At 36.9% G+C, this 17,008-nt stretch overlaps 1 protein-coding gene across 1 annotated transcript; it reads left to right on the forward strand.

Moving 5' to 3' along the window:
- Window positions 1–201: 201 nt before the first annotated feature.
- On the forward strand, window positions 202–16,268 carry LOC137090493 (adhesion G-protein coupled receptor G5-like). Its single transcript, XM_067454455.1, has 15 exons — window positions 202–244; window positions 346–489; window positions 771–839; window positions 4,721–4,795; window positions 4,898–5,087; window positions 5,161–5,323; window positions 8,587–8,727; window positions 8,833–8,946; window positions 9,047–9,083; window positions 9,806–9,906; window positions 10,089–10,216; window positions 10,330–10,595; window positions 12,318–12,408; window positions 14,424–14,707; window positions 15,788–16,268. Exons 2-15 carry the CDS (start codon window positions 369–371, stop codon window positions 15,931–15,933), a joined length of 1,926 nt encoding a protein of 641 aa, XP_067310556.1. The 5' UTR covers window positions 202–244; window positions 346–368; the 3' UTR covers window positions 15,934–16,268.
- The last annotated feature ends 740 nt before the right edge of the window (window positions 16,269–17,008 follow it).

Raw genomic sequence — 17,008 nt, forward strand, 5'->3', positions numbered from 1 at the left:
ATTTATCAGATGCATGTTTCTGGGAATCGAGTAAAACAGGTAGATGTGAAAAATACACTGCTAACATGACTGTAGGAATACTGTACATTTATTAGCTGAATGTCCCTGTGACGACAGATCATGTTCCAAACTCATTATATTGATTTATTATTTATTCCAGATCTCAAACCGAGATTTCCACAAGCTTGTAATACAGTTTTAAACAATTTTTGCACAATCAATGTCAAAAACGGTTTTTTTCTAGGTAAGATTTTTTGTTGTTGTTTATTTTTTACTGTTCTCAAGTTCAAAACTCTTTAGAAAGTTTTTTTTTTTTAATTATCAAATATTCTCCCTTGTTTCCAGGACAGTGCAAAAAACCTGAAAAAATGAGTAGTTTCTTCATGGTAAATAATTCGAATGGATATGAAATAAGAATGAATGAGTCGTGTAAAAACACTGAGCTGTGGTTTTTGCCAAATAATTTGAAATGTCAAGTCACAAAACCAGGTGCGTCATCCTAAAATAAATGAGCACACACACAAATCATAAGTGCAAAAATTTTTTTTTTCAGAAATCAGTGCTGTTCTAATTGATCATTGTTGTCAGTGTTGATGATGTTACCATTGTTGGTCAAACAATGCAAACCAAAATTCAATTTTGGTTGTTTAAGCCCTGTAAGGTGTTTGAGTTTGAAAGAGCAGATTATGATAAAACCACAGACTATTTTAGATTAGTCAGATTTTGTGAGATTGATATTTTTGCTGGATTTACTTTTGCTGGGTTATTAGCACACAATTGCACATGTAACAACGAAGTCTACACCCCAGTCTGCACCTCAACTGGAAACCAAAACAAAGGTAAGATTTTGTCCACTTTTAAACGTATTGTAATACACATTATATCTATCATATAATATATTAGGTGTCGGGTAATGATTAAAAAATGTTTGTAAACCTTTAAGAAACCATTTTTTTAAACATCTATAAACATTACATAGATAGACGGACCACATAACACTTTGTTAAGGGTTACTAATTGGTTTGTAAACTGTCTATAAACATTATCTGGGTGGTTATTATAAAGTCGCGACAGATGACTATAATACCTTGTTAAATAGTTAATAAACAGGAGCAGTAAAACGTTAGTTCCGTGTATGTCCCGACACTAGAACATAATCTACAGGAAAAAAAATCATCATCTGGGTAAAAAATGTTTATAATAATAGTCAATATAGCATGATATAGGAACTATTCCAGGTTATTTATTCATAGCATAAATAATAGTTAGTATAGCATGCTATGCACTTTCATCAAAACCTATTACAAAGCTATAGCAATTAGGGCTGTAACGATACACCAAACCCACGATTCGGTTCGTATCACGATTTTTGACCCACGGTACGATACAAACCTCGATATGGGGGGGAAACAAAACAGTTTTATTCTGTACAGTATTCTGTAGCCTATTTTGCCGTCAATACCATATATCTGTATGGTCAATAGGCCACTGCCGACGTTTTCTTTGCGGTACCAATAGGCAATATATATTTAACATGAAGTATAGGGCCTCCTGTACATCAATACCAAAAGAAGCGCGCGTCAGACACGCTTCTGGTGTGCAAAGAAAGAGAAAACGCCACGCAGCCGCCCCGCGGATGACACGCAACAGAAACGCCACGCTCACACCACGTTGCCAGCCGGTTGGGGAAGCTTCATGAAACACTTACGGCAAATTGTGTGGGTCTTGTCAACTACACGATTGCCATCCTTGTTCTCCACCGGGTAGCTGAAATGTTGCCATACTGCTGACTTAAAAGTTGGACCTGGACAGGAAGGATAATTCTGGGAGTTGGAAGGGGTGTGTCGCGATTCTGCCTTCTCACATCGCGATACAGGTTCGTGGACCTGCGTATTGCGATTTCGATTTCATATCGCATATCGTTACAGCCCTGATAGCAATGTCATGTCATTAAATACGATAAACAGTGATTATGGAACAGATCTGTGTCTTCCTTATCCCGTTAAAAAAACATTTTACAATATGTAACCACATTCTGTCCGTTCGGGGAAAAAAGTTGCACTAACTGTTCGTTACCAGAAGCATTGGACGTCAGGCAGGTAACATTAACTAACAAACATATTTTTGCTAGCCTACCTGCTGCAAAAATCACACTATTTCGGTACAAGTAGAGCTATTTTATCCAGTGTAATTTATCACTTACCACTATCTTATTTTTTCTTGTCCTACTCTTCCTTTCTCTTTTTTCTTTTCTGGCTTCCTAAGCATAATTCCGCTTCATGACTTCCGAGGAGGTTTTGTATTTTGCCAGCAGAAGAGACTACTGAGAGGGCCCCCATGAGGGGGATCCCGACAACAGTGTTATTGCACTTTACTGCCTTGACTATCAATGGGGGCGCTCACACAGTTTGTCTATTCTTAACCTGCCGTTGACTTTGGGGCCCCAGGCCAGCTCGGGGCTTCAAGCAATTGCTTGGTTTGCTTGCCTTGTCACGACGGGCCTGTTCTCGTTCCATGTTTCCTTGTTTCTCTTTTGGATTATTAAACCATAAGCGCATAAGGATTGTCTTCTCTTCCTGTTTCCTTACCTGTCTGTATGCCAATCTGTAACAACAAGGTACAATGTACAGACAGAGAGCCTAAGTGTAATAAGAGGAAAACGACTTTTTAAAGTTTTCGAAAGAAAAAGGTAGAACATTTGACGTATGTTTTGAAAAAGAGAATTAATTCCACAACCTGGGAGCCACAACACTAAAAGACCTGGCACTCATATTGAGCAGACTAAATGTTGGAGTGACTAACAATCCAGCACTAGAATATCTTAAGGAATGAACAGGGGTCCAATCTTTTTAAGTGGATTACTGAATTAGCTGGATTTTACTATTGACGATTATAAATGATCCAGTATAATTAAGTTATTCAAAGTGCACTGGGGGATATCTGTGGGCTAAGGCGTCTGTTTCCTTTAAGTAAATCGCAGATCATGCTAACCTAGGGGTGGAGTCTATACTCTCCCAGGGATTAGAGAGCTTAACATTGATTTTTCCATATATACTGTATAACCTGATTTCCCTTATCTGGAGTGGAAGAAAAATGGAGTCAGGTTTGCGATTTTACTATTTATATTTGTCAGGTAACTTTGTTTAAACAGTACCCTTGCAGACAAATCTTCCTGGGCTTACTCCACAGCTAACAAGATTGCTCATCCTTCTCTCCACCTCTTCCACCCAGACAGCCTTAACATAATTTTTTTAAATAATTAAAAAAAGGATAATTAAAATTAAAACAGTTATAATATGAATTAAAAGAAACACATGATACAGGTATAAAATAATTAAAAGAGTAAAAACATGCAGACATACAGTAATATGAAGAATTAAAAGAAAATTAGATGATGCATTAAGAAAAGTCGGATGTACAGTGGCACAGGTCTCATTCAGGACATGCACAGCTAAACAGATGTCTTTTGAGTCTATATTTGAGTATAAGCAAATATGATTAAAATGTGGTATTTCAATTACACAAATCAATGAAAGCACGCAGCTCTGAAAGCACGAGTACTGCTCATCACAAACATGCACACACACACGTTACAGCTTCTGATGTTTGTTGCGCCTAGCGTTGAGAACATTTTAATGGTGTATTTCTAAGATATTGTCAATTATATATTAAGTCTCATAATCGATGACCCACGTGCAAAGCCATCGCGTTCATGTGTTTGGATTTGCTCGTATCTCCTCAGCTGACGCGTGAACTGCCGCAAATGAAGCTTAAATGTTCAGCGTCATATCCTGAAGCTCAACACAGTTGTCTTCATTTAAAAATAGTGAGACTAAATTATATAACCGGTGCTGATGCCACTCCCGCTCTCTCGCATTGCGGTCTTTGATCTCGACATGAGTTGAAAACTAAAGTTAAAGAACAAAATTTTGCGTTTTACCGTGAAACGAGAGTTCCACGTCTTAATTCAAATCAACATATGATTTCTCTCATCCACCCGCAATTTTTGGGATGTTTACCCAATTGAGTGGAGTGAGTTTAACTAATCGGTTAAACTACGTTAGCTAGAACCGTACCGAATCCAACATCCACAACAATCTGCAGAAGGCAAGACTACCCGACCATACTGAGGATTGACACCAAAAAATGGTAAAGAGAGTGGGGACTCACTGTATCAGATGCAGAGAAGGATATGGATCGGATGTAGAGAGCTTGCAGCCAATCAGTGTGACAGGATCACAAAAAAGGCCAGGTCAGTCATCCAAATTTTACTGAGTGAAGGAAAGTAGTCCAGAAAAATAATACAAGCAATCACAGTATGTCGAGTCCCAGCTGAAAACATATCCAATAACATATCAAAATGTAAACAGGCTCATTGGATCATTGTCCTGATGGAAGATCCAACCAATGCCCATTATAATATTTCTAGCAGAGGTGGTCAGGTTTTAATTTTATACGCATTGGTATTTGATAGAATACATGCCATGTATCTAAACAAGATCTCTATGACCTCCGGTAGAAAAATAGGCCTACAGCCTTAAAGATCCAGCGGTATGTTTAATTGATCTGGTTGGTTTGCTGTCAAAAAGCTTTCTTAGTCTGACCATAGAGCCCTGTCCCGTTTTCAAGTTTTACAGAAGTTTGATTGCTTTTAACTCACACAGCTAAACTATGATTTGATAATGTGCTGAGTTATTATGTATTGTCATGGTCTCTTGAGGTTGTAAGGACATCCCTATTGTTAAACCCAAGAAGATGTGTAAACAAGCTAAATATGACAATCATACATGCAGTGGTAAGTCTGTGTTTTTTAATTTTTCATTAGTTTTTTTAGTTGCTGTATGTCATACCTAAATCTCAGCAGATTATAAAGTGACTTTCCTTCTGTGTGCTGAAGGCAGGGTACAAAGCAAATATGTTCTGCATTCAAATGGGAGTGGATGGAGTTGTGTGACCTGTGAAAAAACACCTGCTTTTATTCAAGCAAACAAATCTACCAGTATTAAACCACCCGAGAAATTCTACAATCTCACTTCAAATACTGGTCTGAAAGACAAGGAAGGCTTTATTGATCCCTCAAATGCATCGTAAGAGTTTTTTTTTAAATTTGTACTTTTAAAATTAAAAACTTATTACAGAGTGATTAAGCCTGTTTTGCAGTGTTGCCTTGGACAAACTGAAGTCCCTGGTGGAGCAGATGAAAAAAAACAACACAAACAGTTCAGCGATTGTGATGGAAGACATTATAGGTATTCTCCAAATACAAGCCGAGAACACAGAAACTGAAGACGCATGCTACTCCATAGAGCAGAACATGATAAACGTAAGGCATGAGAAGCATAAAAACATGCCCATCTACAGGGAGTGCAGAATTATTAGGCAAATGAGTATTTTGACCACATCATCCTCGTTATGCATGTTGTCTTACTCCAAGCTGTAAAGGCTGGAAAGCCTACTACCAATTAAGCATATTAGGTGATGTGCATCTCTGTAATGAGAAGGGGTGTGGTCTAATGACATCAACACCCTATATCAGGTGTGCATAATTATTAGGCAACTTCCTTTCCTTTGGCAAAATGGGTCAAAAGAAGGACTTGACAGGCTCAGAAAATTCAAAAATAGTGAGATATATTGCAGAGGGATGCAGCAGTCTTAAAATAGCCAAGCTTCTGAAGCGTGATCATCGAACAATCAAGCGTTTCATTCAAAATAGTCCTAAGGGTCACAAGAAGCGTGTGGCAAAACCAAGGCGCAAAATAACTGCCTGTGAACTGAGAAAAGTCAAGCGTGCAGCTGCCAAGATGCCACTTGCCACCAGTTTGGCCATATTTCAGAGCTGCAACATCACTGGAGTGCCCAAAAGCACAAGGTGTGCAATACTCAGAGACATGGCCAAGGTAAGAAAGGCAGAAAGTCGACCACCACTGAACAAGACACACAAGCTGAAACGTCAAGACTGGGCCAAGAAAGATCTCAAGACTGATTTTTCTAAGGTTTTATGGACTGATGAAATGAGAGTGAGTCTTGATGGGCCAGATGGATGGGCCCGTGGCTGGATTGGTAAAGGGCAGAGAGCTCCAGTCCGACTCAGACGCCAGCAAGGTGGAGGTGGAGTACTGGTTAGGGCTGGTATCATCAAAGATGAGCTTGTGGGGCCTTTTCGGGTTGAGGATGGAGTCAAGCTCAACTCCCAGTCCTACTGCCAGTTTCTGGAAGACACCTTCTTCAATCAGTGGTACAGGAAGAAGTCTGCATCCTTCAAGAAAAACATGATTTTCATGCAGGACAATGCGTCCAAGTACTCCACAGCGTGGCTGGCAAGAAAGGGTATAAAAGAGGAAAATCTAATGATATGGCCTCCTTGTTCACCTGATCTGAAGCCCATTGAGAACCTGTGGTCCATCATCAAATGTGCGATTTACAAGGAGGGAAAACAGTACACCTCTCTGAACAGTGTCTGGGAGGCTGTGGTTGCTGCTGCACGCAATGTTGATGGTGAACAGATCAAAACTCTGACAGAATCCATGGATGGCAGGCTTTTGAGTGTCCTTGCAAAGAAAGGTGGCTATATTGGTCACTGATTTGTTTTTGTTTGGTTTTTGAATGTCAGAAATGTATATTTGTGAATGTTGAGATGTTATATTGGTTTCACTGGTAAAAATAAATAATTGAAATGGGTATAAATTTGTTTTTTGTTAAGTTGCCTAATAATTATGCACAGTAATAGTCACCTGCACACACAGATATCCCCCTAAAATAGCTAAAACTAAAAACTAAAAACTAAAACTTCCAAAAATATTCAGCTTTGATTTTAATGAGTTTTTTGTGTTCATTGAGAACATGGTTGTTGTTCAATAATAAAATGAATCCTCAAAAATACAACTTGCCTAATAATTCTGCACTCCCTGTATATACAGTATTGTTCAAAATAATAGCAGTACAATGTGACTAACCAGAATAATCAAGGTTTTTAGTATATTTTTTATTGCTACATGGCAAACAAGTTACCAGTAGGTTCAGTAGATTGTCAGAAAACAAATGAGACCCAGCATTCATGATATGCACGCTCTTAAGGCTGTGCAATTGGGCAATTAGTTGAAAGGGGTGTGTTCAAAAAAATAGCAGTGTCTACCTTTGACTGTACAAACTCAAAACTATTTTGTACAAACATTTTTTTTCTTCTGGGATTTAGCAATCCTGTGAATCACTAAACTAATATTTAGTTGTATGACCACAGTTTTTTAAAACTGCTTGACATCTGTGTGGCATGGAGTCAACCAACTTGTGGCACCTCTCAGCTGTTATTCCACTCCATGATTCTTTAACAACATTCCACAATTCATTCACATTTCTTGGTTTTGCTTCAGAAACAGCATTTTTGATATCACCCCACAAGTTCTCAATTGGATTAAGGTCTGGAGATTGGGCTGGCCACTCCATAACATTAATTTTGTTGGTTTGGAACCAAGACTTTGCCCGTTTACTAGTGTGTTTTGGGTCATTGTCTTGTTGAAACAACCATTTCAAGGGCATGTCCTCTTCAGCATAGGGCAACATGACCTCTTCAAGTATTTTAACATATGCAAACTGATCCATGATCCCTGGTATGCGATAAATAGGCCCAACACCATAGTAGGAGAAACATGCCCATATCATGATGCTTGCACCTCCATGCTTCACTGTCTTCACTGTGTACTGTGGCTTGAATTCAGAGTTTGGGGGTCGTCTCACAAACTGCCTGTGGCCCTTGGACCCAAAAAGAACAATTTTACTCTCATCAGTCCACAAAATGTTCCTCCATTTCTCTTTAGGCCAGTTGATGTGTTCTTTGGCAAATTGTAACCTCTTCTGCACATGCCTTTTTTTTAACAGAGGGACTTTGCGGGGGATTCTTGAAAATAGATTAGCTTCACACAGACGTCTTCTAACTGTCACAGTACTTACAGGTAACTCCAGACTGTCTTTGATCATCCTGGAGGTGATCATTGGCTGAGCCTTTGCCATTCTGGTTATTCTTCTATCCATTTTGATGGTTGTCTTCCGTTTTCTTCCACGTCTCTCTGGTTTTGCTCTCCATTTTAAGGCATTGGAGATCATTTTAGCTGAACAGCCTATCATTTTTTGCACCTCTTTATAGGTTTTCCCCTCTCTAATCAACTTTTTAATCAAAGTACGCTGTTCTTCTGAACAATGTCTTGAACGACCCATTTTCCTCAGCTTTCAAATGCATGTTCAACAAGTGTTGGCTTCATCCTTAAATAGGGGCCACCTGATTCACACCTGTTTCTTCACAAAATTGATGACCTCAGTGATTGAATGCCACACTGCTATTTTTTTGAACACACCCCTTTCAACTAATTCAACTAATTGCCCAATTGCACAGCCTTAAGAGCGTGCATATCATGAATGCTGGGTCTCATTTGTTTTCTGAGAATCTACTGAACCTACTGGTAACTTGTTTGCCACGTAGCAATAAAAAAATATACGAAAAACCTTGATTATTCTGATTAGTCACATTGTACTGCTATTATTTTGAACAATACTGTAGGACTCTTTATTTATCAATGATAAATCTTCTTTTCACAGATTCTTGACTGTCAAAGTGACCTGAACACAGAGTTTGACTGGTCTGTAACGGTTTCCAGCGAAGCGTTTGATCAATCACGACTGGGAAACAATGGAACTGCATTTGCTGGAGTTTTACGGTTCAAAAACATGGGAACGAAGGTAAAGCTTTTGATTTCTTCAACAATTGTTTCTTGATCTATGTTATTCACACGTTTATATCTGATTAATAATTGATCTTTTATTCTTGTATGGCTTCTCATTTAGGATGAAATTAAAAATTACACTGTTTTGAACAATGAGGTTTATGGAATAATGATGGGCGCCAATATCTCCAACCTTACAGACAATATAGAAATATTCTTTACACAGAAAGATCTGGTAACGAAGGTTTTGTTGTAAATCTTTTTCTTTTTTTTCTTTCTTTTTTTATAATGATCAGACACTGAAAGCAAAATAATAATCAAACGTGTTCTTACAGGTCGGTGAGCCGTCCTGCAGTTCTTGGGATGGCAAAGGTAAATTCAGTTTTAGCTGCATTGATTAGTTTCCATAAATAGAGTTGGGAAATCTCCAGAGCTGCTCATCTGAGAAAACCGTCATCAGATACACACAGAAACTCAAAAAGCCAAACCTGCCAAAATAAAAGTTTGGTTTACCTTGAAAAAGTTAAGACAGAAATATAACTAATAATTATTATAATTATACAAATTTTAAATGTTTAAGAATAAAACCAATTGTTTTATACAGTTGGCCTCTGGTGTTTTGTTGTAATTGTTTTTTAATGAATTAAGATTCATAAAATTGGTTAAGGTTTTTGAATTAATGATAACTTATATTTTTGTCTATACATGTTTATGAAATAATAAATTACAATCCATAATAATTTACAAAACTACTGTACCTTGCAAGGCTCATCACCAGGTAGAAATTCATGCATATGTTAGAAAGGTTAGGCGTTGATTTTTCTTCAGAAAAAGATTATCTTTGCAAAAATTATAAAATGCTGTGTTGAATTTGTAAATTTTTTGACAGCACGTAAATAAAAAAAGGATTGAGTATTGTGCATTATTTTTCCTTAACATTTTAGATGAAATAAAAATAATTAAAAGTAAATGGAATCAGAAATTTAATCATAAGGCAAAATCAAACTGGAAAATGTCTCATGATTCCCAACCCTAACCTCAAACAAACCAAATTTACTCTATATATTTTAATCGCTGCTCTCTTTTCTTTGAAGGAAATCTTAAATGGACGACATCCGGCTGTGAGACAGAAATAATCGACAATAACACCATAAAGTGCTCGTGTTCACATCTGACGTTCTTTGCCGTGCTGATGGTGAGAAGCTTCTCAGAGTTTCATTTAAAGATCCCATGAATTCAATATCAGTCTTTTAGTTCACGTCTATATTTTAGTGAACTTGTATAAGATGACTAAATAAATGTAAAGATCTGATTCTTGCTAACAAACTAAGGGTGTTAAAATGGTTTGAATCTGTTGTGTTTTCTATGGTCTTTCAGTTTCCTCCAGATGTAAATGAAAATATCACAGCGCCGTACGTAGCATCATTGAGCTTCATCTCTTCTATCGGCTGCGGCATCTCCATGTTTTTTATCTCCGTCGCTCTGTTCATGCATTTCCTGTTACGGTAGAGTATCTTAAAAATATATGTACTGTACGTTTTTTGTTCCTCTTTTGGATAAAAGTGTCTGCAAAGTGTATAAACGAATGTAACAAATACAAGTTTTTATATTTGAACAGGAAAGCCAAATCAAATCAGGCCACGAAGATCTTGATGAACATGTTTGTGGCTTTGTTTCTCCTGAATTTATCCTTTTTGTCAAACGAGAGTGTGGCCAACACAGAAGACAAGGCTGCGTGCGTCTTCATAGCGCTGCTCATGCATTACTCCATGCTGGCTACATTCACCTGGTTCTTCATTCAAGCTCTTCATATGTACTTATGGCTCATCAAACAGAACGTCACCATCACAAACTACATGAGGAAGATCACCGTGTGCGGCTGGAGTGAGTTAATTAAACAAAACACCTGTTATAGGTGTTGCCTTAAGAAATACTTTTTTTAATTCACTTTTTTTTTAAACAAAAACCTGCAAGTCAGTCCGTAAACTCAGGTTCACCTGAAAAAGAAGATATATTAAGCACAAATCTTATGAACTACTTTTACTTTTTTATGATGTTTTTGACATTTACTTGAGCAGCTTGTCTTCATTGCGTGGTATTTCAATATCAGTAGCGTATCGTAGGGTTTCAGTCAGGGCCTTCACTAAAGATCAACACACCCCACGCCGTCGCCATAACAGTCCGTCATCCGCAGCGGCCATAGCTCATTTCACATAGAACGCTCACAACCCGCGAAAAGTTCAAACACCTGATGACATCAGAGGGGGGTAGCACTAGTACCCCCCACTGATGTACCCCCCACAGATATTATATATATATATATATATATATATATATATATATATATATATATATATATATATATATATATATATATATATATATATATGTGTGTGGGCTGTCAGGGCAAAAAAGGCCCTTATAACCCACCACTGTTCAATATAATTTAAGTAATTTAAACACAGTTTAAAGCTGCAGTCTGTTACTTTTTTGGGGTTAAAAATTAGTACACAACAAGCCAGTATTCAAAAGACCTCCTTACCTTAGCCCCATTCACAATGGTAAGCTTGTAATAATGTGTTATAATTTGAGTGGTATAGTGGATTTCCACAGGAAATTCTAGCATGTCTTTGCGTCATTACATCACGTCTGTATAGATAAAGATAAAGTCCGGCTAGTGGTAGTAACACACGTGAGCATGTATACTGCATGTTCTTCAGCAGATCATTCACAGCAGTAATTAAATTTATATTTTATAATCACACAATAATTCAATTTATTATTTTGATGGCGGATTATGTGATGACAATAATCAGTGACGACTAGAGATTCACCCAAAATCAAAAGATTAGACTGTACAGAAATTGAAACATACAGGTCATGCTAATAAACACTACATATACTTAGTCACGCAATGCTAATGCTGTTAACATTAACAATTTGAAAACAAAGTATAACAATAATAATTTGCATGCTCTGATGTTTTATGAGTATTTGTTAGAATTAATCACCATTGGTATTGCGTGATTTATTGTAATGTTTTGTTCCCAAAAATGGCAGACATGTTACACAATGTAATACACATTTGTTCAGATGATATTTCTGGGGAAATCTCTTATTATTGGTTATACTCCAAGACATAGAATATGTGATTCTGAGGTAAAGTATCCACACCAGTGCAGTGACTGACAGCAAAGCCGCACATACTCCTCAGAACAATAGATTCATTCACGCTGAGGAGCTGCGGCGATGCACAACTCACGTACAGATAAAGCCGATGATAAAAACTACAATTGCAGGTTTCAAACAGAGATGGCGACATGGGGCAAAACTTACGGACTGCAGCTTTAAATTAAAATAATATGAAAAAAAATAATATTCATATAATAATATGAAGTGTTTCCTGGGAAGGTAGCTGAGATAAAATTTATATATATATATATATATATATATATATATATATATATATATATATATATATATATATATATATATATATATATATATATATATATATATATATATATATATATATATATATATATATATAATTTAAGAAAGTTAAAGTTTATTTTATTGACAATCATGAAAATGCTCTGTTTTCAGCGTTTCCGGCTCCGATTGTCATAGCTGTTGTTTCAGGAGGAGGATATAAAACAGTAATTATAAACACAACGTCTGGAAAAACAACAAAAATGTAAGTTATCTGACAAAGTATATGAATAAATGAAGACTGAAGATGCCTGTATTGTGGAGCTTTAAAGGATACTAATGTTGTTTTGGAGTCTCCTACAACAGTTTCACATGCATCCAAGGTCATAAAACACTTTTGCCGTATCAGCTCTTTTCTCTCAGTGTCTGAAATGGTTCAATCAAGGATTCAGTCTCGCTAAACCCTGCCTTTTGGAGAGCCTCCCCGGCTCCTATTGGTCAGACGGCCCAGTCTGTTAGTGATTATGTGCATCCAGAAAGTATTGACAGCGCTTTATTTTGTCCACATTTTACAGCCTTATTCCAAAATGGATTCAATTCATTATTTTCCTCAAAATTCTACAAACAATACCCCATAATGACAACATGAAAGTAGTTTGTTTGAAATCTTTGCAAATGTATTAATATAAAACAAACAAAGAAAAATCACATGCAAGTATTCACAGCCTTTGCTCAATACTCTGTTGAAGGTCCTTTGACACCAATTACAGCCACTTCTTTTTGAGTTTGAGACACCTATTTTTGGGCAGTTTCTCCCATTCTTCTTTGCCGGACCTCTCAATCTTCATCAGGTTGTATGGGGAGCATTGGTGCACAGCCCTTTCCAGATCTTTCTCCAGCGATCTCTTCAAGCGGGTTCAAGTCTGGTCTCTGGCTGGGCCACTCATGGACATTCACAAAGTCATCCCATAGCCACTCCTTTGTTATCTTAGTTGTGTGCTTAGGGTCATTGTCCTGTTGGAAGATGAACCTTAACCCCAGTCTGAGGTCTAGAGCAGCTTTTCATCAAGAATGTCTCTGAACGTGCCTGGTTTCCTCCAGAGATGACAATTGCCATTCAGGCAAATCAATTCAATCGGTTTCATATGACCAGAGAATTTGTTTATCATGGTCTGGGAGTCCTTCAGGAGCCTTTTGGCAAACTCCAGGTGGGTTGTTATGTGCCTTTTACTGAGGAGTGGCTTCCATCAGGCCTGGTGTACGCAGGGCTGCAGAGATGTGCTCTCCTCATATAAACCATCGGTTTCTTGGTCACCTCCCTGATTAAGGCTCTTCTCCCCAGATCGCTTTGGCCGGGTGGCCAGCTCTAGGAAGAGTCGTGGTGGTTCCAAACTTTCTCCTTTTATGGATGATGGAGGCCACTAGGACCTTCAATACCGCAGACATTTTTCTGTACCTTTCCCCAGATCTGTGCCTCTATACAATCCTATCTCAGAGGTTAACAGACAATTCATTGGACTTCATGGCTTGGTTTGTGCTCTGACATGCATTGTTAACTGCGAGCCCTTATACAGACAGGTGTGTGCCTTTCTAAATTATGTCTAATCAACTGAATTTACCACAGGTGGACTCCAATCAAGTTATAGAAACATATCAAGGATGATCAGTGGAAACAGGAGCACCTGAACTCAATTTTGAGTGTCATGGCAAAGGCTGTGATTACTTGTGTACGTGTTGTTGTTGTTTTAGTTTTAATACATTTGCAAAGATTTTCAACAAACTTTTTACAATGTCATTATAGTGTGTTGTTTGAGGAATTTTGAGGAAAATAATTTAATCCATTTTGGAATAAGGATGAACGTAAAATGTGGAAAAGGTGAAGCGCTTTGAATACTTTCCGGATGCTCTGTATAGCCACAAATTACCTCAGGAAGCGAAGACGGATCGCTTTTTCTGATATTAGGGAGCAGGAAATGGTGAACCTGGAGCGGAGTGATTATTGAAAGCTTAGAGCGTGGAGGGAAACTGTTGCCGCTCCACTCCGTTCACATACTCTGGCAGAAAGTGAGACTGGAATTACTGAGGACTCGTTTCAGGCAGTTCAGCATCGCTTTCTTTTAAGAGGCAAAAAAACCATTTATCTGCACTTTGATCAATGAAATTTGACTTTCACAAACAGCTCTATTACAATCTACATGAAAGGTAATAGATGAAAAAGCATAAGTGGGGTACTTTAAGTGTCCACTGATTGTCTTATTTACATTACTTTTCTAATTATAGGTGCTGGATTACAGATCTTTTAATTCACTACATTGTGAACATTGGCTACTACACATTAGTCTTCATCTTCACAACTGGAATCTTCATCATGATCGTCACTAAGATTGTCCAAGCCCGACACATAAAAGCGACTGACGGCAAGAGAAAGACGTTCAGAAAGCAGCTCATGATGGTGTTGAGTTTGTTCCTGCTCTTCGGCCTGACGTGGGCTGTGGCGTTCTTCAGTTATGGGCCGATGCTCATTCCCTCATATTACATCTTCACTGTGTTGAACTCGTTTCAGGGTGAGAAACAATCATATTCATCATTACACTTGATGTAGTAGAATGCTTATATTTTTCAACAGGTTTCAGCATATATATGAATTCATTCCTTAAAGGGATAGTTCACACAGGGCATCCAAGATGTAGGTGTGTTTGTTTCTTCAGTAGAACACATTAAAATTTTAACTCCAACCATTGCTCGTATAATGCATGTCAATGGGGTTTAATTCTAATTACACCTACATCTTGGATACCCTGGGGGTAAGCAGATAAACGTTATACATATAAACATATATAAATAAAGGGATGCAACAATACAGTTAGTCCACGGTTGAATACATACCTCGGTTTGGTTCGTTTTTTTTATTATTCTATTCTTATGTGAAAGGAACAGAAAATAGTTAAGGAGAATTTTTTTTTATTGCAATACTCTTTATTTCACTTAAAACAATTGAAACCCTTACTTAAACGTAAAACTTTACTTAAAAAAAAACCCTTGTACACATTCCCAGTGTATTGTATAATATAAAATAAATATATAGTGGCAGTAAATATATCTCTGTATGAAGTGTGAATTTGAATGAATAAATGTAGGCTAAAATTAAAACTACATATCCTTCAATATACAACATTGATTAAAAGCTAATGTATTAAAGTTTTTATTTTATTTATTAAAATCATTTTAGAGGTGAACTGTCCCTTTAAGGACAAGCATGTTCACTATAGGATGCGCTGCTGTCAATTGAAAACCTGCTCGCATCTCATAAACGCACGCAATTTTACTTTCACTTTAGACATAACCGACTGTGTTTATATGTTAACCTTGTGTGTATTTGAAAGTATTAGCGCAGTAAGACTGTCCAGTAATCGCGTTTGTTTGACAGACGTTTAGTGTGCGCGCTCAATGCAAAACAGTGCATAAGCACGCAAATGAAATGTTTAACCGGCAAGGCTTTAAAACGCGGCTAACACCGTGTATGTATGTATGTATGTATGTATGTGTGTATATATATATATATATATATATATATATATATATATCTGTGAAATGTATTTGAGGAGGCAGAATCAGTAGAAAAAATGATCTGTTTTTTTTTTCAGGGTTTTTCCTCTTCCTGTATTATTACTCCATTCACAAAGACGTAGAAGGTCGTTTCTCAGATGATCCAGAAGAGTCCTGCTCCACCACAACCACTGTTCAATCCAGAACTAATGCTGTGGAAAATGTTTTTGATGTGCGTAATTAAGACAGAAACCCACGTTGTCTCTCAGCTGATAAGTCAACAGTAGAAGTTTAGAATACTAGTGGTGTTTAATGTGTTTAATAATAATATGCTGCACGGTGACAGGATATAACACATAATGGGATCATAAGTGTGATTTTAAGACATTTTTACACATACTTTACAAGTTGTATATTTTCTTGTATCTGTAAGTTTATGGTAACTGTAACCCTTGCTATGAAATAAATATTGTTTCACTGAGTTTGGGGTGTTTAAATTGTGCAATGAGCATTATTTTATTTTTGGTGTGGGCTATTAGTAGTATTTCTGACAACTAAAATTATATTTTTTCTTTTATACAGTGCATTAATATGATAATTTTAATTTGCGCATTATATGCAATATTTTTATTTAGTCTTTATACATATAAATATATCAGTGGTAGGCTATTATATTTGTTTCTTATTGCAGGTTTGTTTGCAGTAGTTATGTATTTGATATGATTTGATTGTGTAACACTAAAGGAAGCTAAAGGTGTGAGATATTAAAAGATTTCTGAAGGATCATGTGACACTGAAGACTGGGGTAATGCTGACAATTCAGATTTGATATCAGGAATTAATGTATTGGTGGGTGATATGATCATTTTAAATGAGTGAAATTTCACAATTAACAATACTTCAGCAAAAACGAATAACAAAGTTTAACTAGTGTAAGAAAAGGGTCCTCAAAATAATGGGGTGGGGGGGTCATAACATTATGAACAATATTGTATACCTAATATTCAGATATTTGCATAATCTTTTAATAAAACTGATTTTTCACACACATACACTGACTCATGAATGTGGAACATTGGTTACTGGAATTGCAAGAAATGAAAACGGTCAGAATCAGCTTATGACTTCTGCATTTTGTAATGTGACATTAATGGTGGGAGGTAATTTTTGGGTGAACTATACCTTTAAGAAATGTTTATTTGGTATTAGTACTGTTCTGTTTGAATATGTTTGGAACAGCAATTGCTTACATTAATGTGAATGTGATTTTTAAAAATCGCATTGTTTGTATGCTTTTGTAATACATTGACTGCTACAAG

Source organism: Pseudorasbora parva, chromosome 10 (assembly GCF_024679245.1).
Source record: "Pseudorasbora parva isolate DD20220531a chromosome 10, ASM2467924v1, whole genome shotgun sequence".
Taxonomy (NCBI): Eukaryota; Metazoa; Chordata; class Actinopteri; order Cypriniformes; family Gobionidae; genus Pseudorasbora; species Pseudorasbora parva.